The sequence below is a fragment of the Centruroides vittatus genome, unplaced genomic scaffold (assembly GCF_030686945.1).
Source record: "Centruroides vittatus isolate TY-2023 unplaced genomic scaffold, ASM3068694v2 contig_918, whole genome shotgun sequence".
Taxonomy (NCBI): Eukaryota; Metazoa; Arthropoda; class Arachnida; order Scorpiones; family Buthidae; genus Centruroides; species Centruroides vittatus.
In genome coordinates, this window is record NW_027122605.1 from 1,715,675 (window position 1) to 1,726,909 (window position 11,235).

An 11,235-nucleotide genomic window follows, 5' to 3' on the forward strand; every position below is an offset into this window, starting at 1 on the left:
ACTCACTACTAAGCGGGATCACTTTGATGCTCAAGTTGGGTCTCATTCTCATTCTCCAATCTTCTTTGGTATCGCTGGTTTTGAGTACAATTGTTCAAACTTTGCCAGCCACGACCATGACCATGAGGTCGTCCATGATGTATTTTCAGTGAAATTAACCTATCGAATGTCGAGATTTCTCTCCATTGCATCTCACCCCGGGTTGAATTTTTGTTGATGGCTAACGAAAATTTCCTGTTTTTGAAAAAAATAATCGTGGCTATTGTATCGTCTGAAATTGTTTTTTTATTTTGCACAAACAAAATAAATATATTAATAAATGTTTAAAAAAAAATTATATTTTGGAAGTTTGTTTTAATATAAAATTATAACGACTGGCATCACCTTGTTTCAAAAATGTTCTGATGCTGAAACAAGGTATCTCAGGTCAATCAGTCAAGTTCAGCAGGTCACGACCAGAGATATGTCGGGAATAACACAGGACATGTAAGTGGTTTTTTCAAAGATTTGTTTGTCAAAATTCGATTTTGCAACATTTGCATTTCCAACTTTCCAACGAGCAATGCATGCACAAATCTTGCAGTCCTGCCTGTTTGTAGAAAGATGTTGCCATTTTGTATTTTATTTTGACTCGATTCTCGGTCCGCTGACTACCTACAAGTCTGTTTTTTTTTTTTTTTTGTGTGTGTGCATGATTTTGGCACCAAATACTCTGTGCCAAATTTCAACTCCTGACATGTACTCCTTTATACCTCTAAGGTGTGAAGCCTTAATGGCACTGCAATTTTATAAACAAAACATATACTTGTCAGTTATATTTACTAAAATGTTGAAAAAACTGCTTAGTGATCTATGTCACCAGATACTTTTTTTCTAAAAATAAACAGAATACTGTAGCCCTAAAGACTAATCAGTATGTTGCAGAATGTGGAGAACAATCTTGCATATAAATTTAAAAATTTTTAATAAAGTGATATGTTATCTTGCTTTACAAGTTAATTGCAGATGTATTTGAAATTTAATAATCCAACAAGCTAATTTTTGTTGTAGCATGACATCCCAGAAAAAATGTTGAAAAATGCACTTAATGAAGTTGTCATTGAATGTACTAGTTTTGTTGGCATTGATTTAAATGTTTGTACAGAACAAATTTTAAGGTATGACATTAATATTTCTTTTAAACTTTTTTGAAAAACTAATTCATTTGATTCTATCTTTTCTTTCTTTAGTAAAATTGCTGGATTAACTCCTGCTAAAGCAAAAAATATCATCAAATGGAGGGCAGAAAATGGACCGTTTCAGAATCGGCAACAACTAAACTGTGTTAGAGGCCTTGGCCCCAAATCATTTGAACAGTGTGCCGGATTTGTTAAAATATTACCTGAGACTTGTGTGATAGACCATTCTAATGATATGTGAGTGTATATAACTTACATTTTAATATATATATTTTCTAATTTAATTATAATTTAAGTTTTACATTTCTGACATATATTGCAAATATGTATATAATGCGACAAATCTGAATCCTATGGACCTTGATTCATTTCCAAACTATTAGAAATCAATTGGGATTGAACAGAAATTTTTGACAAGAACATGGCCCTAATATTTTGTCAGCAGTCAACCTGATTGAATAGTTGCAATAAATTTAAATTACAGTAAAATCTGCTTATTGTAATCACATTGAGATTTACCTATACTGTTAACAATAAAAAGGAGTAAATAAATAAGGCTAGAGGTCATGGAAATTCTGGTTTCATTACTTATGACATTAAAAGGACATGTTAAAGCAATTAAAAATTACACAATGTATATATTAATATTTATTAATTGTAGTTATTATTAATTAATAGTAATTAATCCAGCTTTGTTTTGCCTGCTGCTTTTTTGCAGTATTGTGTTTGCCAATAATTAGAATGTAATTGAAGTAATTGAATGCCAACAATTTAAATTATTTTCTATAAGCAATTAATGATTAACATTTAAAGCATTGATTAAGATGACAATAATTGTGTGTTGTTAGTTATATGTTGAGGTTTATAGCACCAAGGAAAACTTTTTGTTACTATAACTTGTGTGCCAATTCTAATAATAATAAATAACTGATAACAATATTTGTAATTACAATAACAAAATTCTACTAAATTTATGTAATAGCAACATTAAAAACAAAGTTTTTTATACTATCTTTTATAAAATAACCAATATAAATTTTGAATTTTATTGGTTTCTATGAAACTTAAATAATTTCAAATTATGTCATAGATGAAATTTATAAAGCCAAATCATCAAAACTTGAAAATTATTACAATAATATTAATAGTGATATAAAATAAAACAAAGTGTGAATTACCATTAATTAAAGAAAAAAATGTTTCCAGACAATGATTCTCATACATTTATTTTTATTAAACAATTGTTATAAAAGCAATACAAACAAGTTATGATAAACTTATACCTATTGTATTGTGTCATTATAGAATTATGTAATTTATTGTTATAAATGTTTTATTAGCAGCATTTAGCTGTAAATTTTAAAATGATAATTTGTTATTTTACTGCATAAATTTTATATTGGTTTAAAAATACTTAATGTGATTATATTTATTTTTTTTTTATAACATTGAATATCTTTTATTTTTTAGAGAAATAATAGAAATTGAAACCGACACAAGAAAGAGAAAATCAGCCAGTAAAACAACAAAATCAAGGAAAAAAATGAAATTATCAATAGAAATAAATCCTCTTGATATGACAGTTATACATCCAGAATCTTATGATACTGCTGAGAGGTAGTTTTTAGAAATTAAATAATGTATTTTCCAATGTGTACTATATTTACAAATATTCAACTTAGATTTTTAAAGAAAATAAATGCAAATGCAGACGATATTGGAAAATCCAAACTGATAGAGAAAATAAAAGAACTAATGAACAATACAAGTAAGTATAATTTCATTTTTGTATTCTGTGGATAATTAATTCAGAAATTAATTCCATGAGAATTTTAGATGTAGAACAGTTAGCAAACGAATTTGGTGTCTGTTCTCCTACTATGCAATTGATTGTTGATGCATTATCACAACTTTTGGAATATGATATTAGATCTGGTAAGAGAATTCAGTTTGAAATTCTTGCATAAACTAATAAGATATTAATTATTTTACAATTTTTGTAATATAGGATATGATAAACCAATGTTCAAAAGTGGAGTTATGTCCATCAATGATATTACTTGTGGCGAAGTTTTAACAGGAAAAGTCATCAATGTAACTCATTTTGGTGCCTTTGTAGATATTGGACTGGAAATAGATGGACTTGTGCATGTATCTAAAATGGGTGGGAAAAAACTTTCATTAGGAAACCAAATTAAAGTCAAAGTGATTGGTGTTGATTTGAAAAAACGGAGAATTGGCTTACAATTTATTGAACAGTTACAATAAAAGATGCTTATCTTTAATTTATAAAAATTTCTTTGTTATTTGTTATATTTCTAAATGATTAAGGTCATTGTGCCTTAGTAAGCTGGCTACTTGCAATAACATCTTTCTCTTGTAGGTGCCATGAAGTTATCACTGACAATGTAAATACTGATCTACTGGATAAGCAATGAGCTTCATGTTCCTTTGTAGAGCCTAAACCAGTTCTTAATAATTTTTATAATAGAGGAGAGGTGGTAATAGGGAACCCCACTTTGTTTTTGAGAAATTTTTTAATTTCTGGTATATTTAGCTTTCTTATTTTATTGGCTACCCATTCCTAATTTGAATTCGTAGTTTTCCATTTACAAGAAAACTTACATAAAAATCCCATTAAAAAGTAAAAAAAACTGGTGGTACCAGCTTGAAAAGTAAAGCTCAGCAAACACTTCTAAATAAAGGAAACTTGTGGCATAAGAATATTGGAAGCAGATTTCAGAATAATTCAACAAGTGAATAAAGTGCACATTACACAGACTACAACTGCAGGAAGTTTTGGATAAAGCAATGTCGCCATCATAAATCAGGAAAATAAGCATCGTCACAGAAAAGGCTTTGAGCTTTACTTTGTGCCTTAAAGTTCCTTCACTAATATTGCTCAAAGGTATTCTAATGTTTAACTATATTATTGTAGGCACAAAGTAAAAGTTTGAAGCCTTTTTCTGTGATGATTCTTGTTTTCCAAATTTATCATCATAGTAACATTGCTTCATTTGAAACATCCTGTAGTTGTAGTCTGTAATGTATACGTATACTTTATTCACATGTTGAGTCTTACTGTGAAATGTGCTTTCAGTATTCTTATGCCACAACTTTCAAAAGTTTCCTTTATTTAGATGTTTTTTCTCAGATGCTGGTACCACCAGTTTTTCGCAGGATTTCAAGTATTTTTCAGTTATCAATTCTTTCATAATAGAATAGTTTTGATGATAATTCTACATTCACCTGACAGTCATAAGCCCATAGTATGTCATGTCACATGACAGACAATTGACTAATATGTTAAATTTAAAAAATTGGCTATTGTTTTATAAATACATAATATTTTAAAATAAAGTCTTCAAAAGAGCAAACAGGTATTGGTCAGCTCTCAAAAGAGCTATTAAACATATGCAGACTCCATTTAGATTGTCCAGAAGCTTAGTGCTGCTATTCTCTCTCATTATAAATGTAAGCAACAAAATGCTTATCATGTATGTCCAAAATGATCCAACAAATTTATTCAAAATTTAAGATGTTCATAGTACTCACCATGGACACTAAATATTATAAATTTTATCCAAATTGGTTCATTGGTCATGGAGATACTAAGGGTCAAAGTTGGCAGTTTAACATTACACATGTGGCTGAGTTTTACTGTAGTGTGCCATGCTCTACGACAATTGAAAAGATACACGAGTTTCTAGGTGCTGGAAATATGGACTCTGTTCTTTTTTGCAGTTCAGGAAATTTGAACAAACTCACAAAATGCTGAATAAGTATTTTATATATTAAAAAATTATTACAGTAAACTTAGATCTATGCAATACTTTGTTTTCTTAGTATACTGTAGAATAATATTAAAAAAATTTGACAGAAAATATTCATTTTGACTTTTCTTTCATCTATCTGCAAAAGTCACATATACAATTTATTTTTTCTGCAAGCTTGTCTTTGTAGAGATGAAGGATCCAGATGCCATGTAATGCTGCTAATTGGTAAGCTGTTTTATATAATATGGAACTTGGATTGATATTACCAGCAGGATTCAATATTACAACTCTTTCTCAAAAATGTAAAAACTTTGTCATTGAAAATATGATATTGATATACAAGTGAAATATTATTTATACATACAGAAATCTAACTTTCTATTTATTTTTGATTAAACAAATAAATAAACTTTTGATGCATTTTGTAGTTTATTTATTTGTTTAATCAAGGAAATAGATTTCTGTATGTATAAGTAGTATTTCAGTTGTAAATATCAATATTATGACAAAGTTTCTAAACTTTTGAAAAGGAGTTGTACAAATATCACCATTTTGAAAACACTGTTTAAACATATGAAGTTGTTATATGACATTTAGGTAAAGTGTATGGTTCTAGAAGTTATTTGTTAATCATGACCAAGGTTTTATATACCTTTCAAACATTTGAAAACAGACAAAAGACCAAACACTTGTCTTCCTCAGCCACCATTACAAAACTAGTGACTCTAACCTTTCTATAACTGTTAGAGTGACCTAGTAAACAAGCTCCTGCTGTCACTACTAGAGTGCAGTAATTGTTCTTCAAATACTGAAAGGTTTCATATTACCATCCTTTCCTTTACTTTTTTAGAGATGTTAAAGAACTACCTTCAATCATTTTAAACAGTGGAGATTAACTTTTTGTTTAAAGCAGAGCAAGGCTTTTTTGCTTAGTCTGCTCTCTGGGCAAACTAAGGTGACTTTTGTGGCTTTTGACAGGAATTGTGTTTTTCTATGATGATTTAACTGGCTTTGATCATCTTCATAAACATATATACCAATTGAAATGTTCCTCCTCAGCCCTATGTTGCTTTTTTTGGATCTATTAAGCAATCTCTGCATCTTATTTGTGAGTGAGCAGAACTTTGCTCAGGTATATTTGTTCATTTGGGTTCTACTTTGTTGAGCCCTGTGACATTCATCAGCCTTCCTTTAGAGTCTACTGTCTTTTTTTTTTTTAAAGAGATTAGACTTCTGAAAGGTTTATTGTGTACATCTTTTGGGGTACAAAATGAACCTTTTAGAATGAGATGCATTTAGTTTACTGGCTCCTACTTTCACAATAACAAGGTCATCTTGTTACAATTTTCACAAATTACATTTAGTCCTGTTATATTCATCTATAATTTTTTATTCAAAAAATTAACTTCAGTAGCTTTATGAATAATTTAAAATTATTTACATAATTATTATTAGTAAAATAATTAGTGTGTCATATTTTACTAAATGTAATGATACTGAAGACAAAATTATCTGGTTATTGTTCAGATCAATGAGTAACAAATGCATAATAATTTAAAGCTTGTTTTTGAATTAATCAAACATTACTTTATTTTGATGATAAAACAAACTTTGATAAAACATTTCTTTGTTTGGTGGTGATATTTTATTTGATAATGATATTTTATCAAATATCATCATCAAATAAAGTAATGTTTATGTTACAGATAGTGCAAATCTATAAATGAGAAGCAGACAGTGATTGATATTTACTACATGAAATCCTACTATAGTGTAATACCTGGGTTTAGTGGGAATGCACAGGACATGATCAAATCTACTGAAAGATTGCAAATAATGTTTTTTTTTTATTTTAAATTTTATAAGCCATTTTAAACATATAATTTGATATATACTTTGAGAATAGTTGTGTATTTTCAAGTTATGTGTATATTGAACTTTTATATTTCATTGTAAATATTTCTATTTTCATATAAATCTAGCAAATGTAATAATTTCAAAATAAAAATTAATGACAAAATGCCTAACAAATGATGTGATTGTAGAAAAAATTTATTAGCTCATCTATTTGAATCATTTGGTATGATACATCTAGTCATAATACATACAGATTTGTCAATGTTATTACAATGTAATTTGACCCTAGAGTGTTTCAGATTATCAAAAACTAAATGGTATAGAATGTTTAGTACAAAGTGATCAAAAAACACAAGAATATTGTTATAAAATTAAAGTTTTATGACAATTAAAATTTGTATTGTCCCAAGTTGCCAAAGAAAAGACTAGAGCCTGTTTTGAGTATCATGCCTTGCCTAGCAAAGGTTCATGAAACAAAATGCATTGTATTATGGTTTTTTATCTTTGTTCACAAAGTACTTTTCATCTTGGATAGTGCAGAATCTGTTAATCAGGACTCCACTGTATTAAAAACTAAGTTTTAACCAACATACAATATCTACTGGGATATAGGACTACTAGAAAATATAAAATAATTCAAGTCTATCAAATTTAGCGCATAAAAAATCATTAAGGTTGATTGCAACATTTTTGGTTATGTATGCAATCTCCTGCAGATGACATTAAAAATGTAATGTTTTTTGTGTGAGAAAATCCTTTTCCAAAAGTTCTTGAAATCGAAAGATAGAACCAAACAGCTTTTTTGCATTTGAATTCTACTTAATTTTTCCATTAATGTAGGTTTCAGAATTTTGAAAATTAACAGATTTATTATATACAATATATGTGTATACAAATTTTCTTATGCTTAAAAAAAATTATGTAATAGAGATATTCTGTTACTACGTGGCCATAACAGGACAATAGCCCCCTGAATAAAAATCTGACAATAACTCCTCCTGAAACTACAAGTTTCTTTGAAATTTATTTAACACAACAAAATGCTGATGTAAATTTTTAAATAATAAGCATGTTTCAGAGAAAAACAAATTATCAATTGCAGTAATTTATAGTTGAAATATTGAAATCCCCGAATAAAAAATTGCAATTTAATATTATTTACATATTATTAGTCGGGGATGCACAACCTTTTCTGAAGGGCCAGGTTAGGATTAAGTTTACTGACCAGGGGGGCCAGACCATTTTATAACCCTCTTTGTTAACACAAAGAGTCTAATTAGCTGTGGGCAGTGTTAACAAATCACAGGAAGTTTATGGCTTGACGTCATGGCCGGAATAACCCATTTTGGGGCCCTAGACATTTTCTTCTTACCGGGCCCCCTCCCTCTCCAACAAGAAATAGAGCACACAAAAAAACATAAAACAATAAATGAAACAAAACTAAATAATGTGAAAAACTAAAACAAGTCTTAAATTTTTATTAATTAAAAATATTTAATATACAACAACAAATTTTAGTTTTTCTAGAAAAGTTTGAACAGTTTATTTATAAATTTTAAAAAAATTGAAGTTTATTTCATTAAATGTCTAACAAAAGTTGTTATACAATAACAATATTCCCTTAGAATGTTAATTGTTTAATTTAACCTTTTTGGCTAATATTTAAATAATATAATACTGTATTTTATCCATGAAAGGTAAATTGAATAATGTAAAAGATAATTTAAATAAAAGCCAAAATAGTTTTAAAAAGTAAGTATATAAATATGAATAAATTTAGTTTACTTTTCTGAATTTTTAAATAATCTTATTTACAAATTGTTTCAAAATAGATAGTTTGACCGGGCCCTAGACATTTGTCTATGCAATGATCCAGCCCTGCTTGACGTGGTTTGAATAATTGCACTAAATCAAAATTTTGGATTTAATGAATCAGCTTCCATTTTGTTGTGTGACTCTATTCCAACTATTAATTCTCTTGGTCAAATGTAATAATTAAAAATTTTGGCATGAAAAATTTTTTTTTTCTATTTTTAGTTTATGGGGGAGAGATATTATTGTAAATAATTGGTTGTTATAGCTTTTGTACATTCCTTTTTGAACTCTGATTGGTTTTTTTTCTAGTTTGAATGACATTAGGTTAATGAATAAATGTCTTTCAGAAAAGATTGATTCAAATTTTCTGGGAAGTACCCCACACTCTTCGACTATAGCAGTCAGAATCTAGAATGTAAAAAAATGCTAAAAAATTGTTATTTTCATGGTTTTTCAGTGCTATTTTCACTTATTTTTATGTTATTTGATGCTGTTTAGATGAAAAAGCAAGTTTTCCCAAGCATAAAATTGAAAATTTCCCACCAAAATAGAAACTTCCTAATAACACCGAAAATAACGTTCTAACATCACTTATTCTATTTGATTCTTCAAAAAGTCATTAAAATATTCGCTATCTAAACCAGAAAGTAGCTAGAAATAGACAAACTTCAACTGCTCCCATTTCTCACCTTGGAAAGTCATAACTTTGTGAAAGGGGAAAAGTTCTATACTTGAAACTTTGAACTTGTTTGGGAGAGGAAAAACTTATCTAGCTAACAGATAAAAAAAACTTAGGTTCAATTTGATACAATTTTTTTTTTCCTTTGCCTAGAACTTAGCGAAGTGAGTTTCGCGGGAAAAATTTTATGACTAAACGTTTCAGATAAAACATTAATGGTTTTATTAAATAGTCAGTCAACATGAAAAATTAGAGCTAAAAAACAGAAAATATAGCTATTTTAGTTCGTTTGTTTACAAGCCCACTTCGATGAAAGAGCTCAAGTGGGTGTGGTTTTGGCAGCAATTTTCCCAGGTGTCACGGTTACTTTTACTGGATAAAGCCAAGTCTTTCAAGCCTAAAATTGCCAATCTCAGCTTAAAAGGAGTGTAAGTAATAATTTTATCGTCCAGTGAAGTGGAAAAGGTTCTCCATAGATTTAACATAGGAAGGGTTTGTTTCACTGCATTAAGGTAACAGGACCCATATTGCAATGGAGTGAGTAATCCATAGACACACTCGAAAGAAGGGATTTGGCCTGTACCTTCCGCAGGCCTCATAAACATTGAAAGGGGGCCACAGGTTGTGCATCCCTGTATTAGTTGAAGATAAAAATTGTGTGCTCTGCCATGTAGATAGTCCATAATGCTGCAATCACAGTTCAGCTATAAACAATGATAAGAATCTATGCATTTGAATCAGCATATCTTTTTCGTGGAACTTGTGGCAGATGACTAGCCAGAATTTGATTACAGGAAACTTGCGAATGCTTGTTCTCTGAAGAAATCCAATAAATTTCCAAATGGTGGACTGAAAACTTGTCATCCTTCCATTGAATTGTTTGATTTTGGTAATTCATCTTTGGACCAGTGATATTTATTCCACATTTCAATGTCATAAGTTGTCTGCTATTATCCATGATATGGTCTTCTAATATAGGAATCTTTGAAATACTCTGACTGATGTGATTTCTTGAGATAGAAATTCAGACAATTCCTCAAAATTACTGACAATTTCATCTGTTGGCACAATTGCGAAGTTAGAATCTTCTTGACAATGTTGTTACAGACCATTATCTTGAATTTTCCAGTAATGTTCTGACTTACAAGGAGAGGGTCAGATGTTCAAGTCTCTGATTTGAACAAAACTTGATGAGTGTGTAGCCATTAACACAAACAGCTCCTTATCCAAATAATATGACCAACTCTCAATTTTCAGTGGCCTGAATTTTGGAAATGCTTGAGTGTTTAGCTTATAAGGCTTGTTAGTTTCACATTTCCTAGAAACAGTGATAGCTGATAGACAAGACACTAGGCAGTGGAAGAACAATTTTAGTTTCTTTTTGTGTAATATAATTATTATTTTACCATATCATTAGTGTCATTATTCCACAAATTTAAGCTTATAAAAAATTAAATTGAATGCAAAAAGTTGGAATTAAAAATACATGTACTGTGTATTTTTGTCAGAAATTTCATAGATGACAAAAATGTACTTTTATTAGCACAAAATAAGACTTTTATTCCAAAAATTTGGTTTGGACGACATTAGAAATCATATTTAATCTACTGACATTTAAAATCGGGGTTTATTGACCGAGGATTTATACTAGAACCTTATGTGACATCTAAGACTTGTCAGAAAAAAAATTGCAAGCACTTAAAATTTATTAATTATAATATTAGGATAACAGACTTTGATATTCAGTTAAGAAATGAAGTGAAAAACTATTTACTCTTGCATAAAATAAAGTTATAGATTAAACTAGGAACTGTGACATTTGGCAGATGCCATGTCAGTAACTGAAGATATTTTGACACAACACATTTTTTCCCTCAAAAATTTATGAAATATATAACTGAAATGGTCACTTTATGACCACTTCAAATAT

The 11,235-nt window shown here is 29.1% G+C and overlaps 2 protein-coding genes across 2 annotated transcripts in view; both read left to right on the top strand.

Moving 5' to 3' along the window:
• The window catches only part of LOC136984414 (S1 RNA-binding domain-containing protein 1-like), a 38,429-nt gene extending 34,956 nt beyond the window's left edge, over positions 1–3,473 (top strand). Inside the window, exons 14-19 of the mRNA XM_067281382.1 lie at positions 1,051–1,157; positions 1,230–1,415; positions 2,649–2,795; positions 2,861–2,946; positions 3,015–3,113; positions 3,187–3,473. Coding sequence (XP_067137483.1) covers positions 1,051–1,157; positions 1,230–1,415; positions 2,649–2,795; positions 2,861–2,946; positions 3,015–3,113; positions 3,187–3,446 — 885 coding nt within the window. The 3' untranslated portion in view covers positions 3,447–3,473. The remainder of the gene's footprint in view (positions 1–1,050; positions 1,158–1,229; positions 1,416–2,648; positions 2,796–2,860; positions 2,947–3,014; positions 3,114–3,186) is intronic.
• The window catches only part of LOC136984439 (heat shock protein 60A-like), a 181,905-nt gene that overhangs the window by 90,523 nt on the left and 80,147 nt on the right, over positions 1–11,235 (top strand). The window lies entirely within an intron of this gene.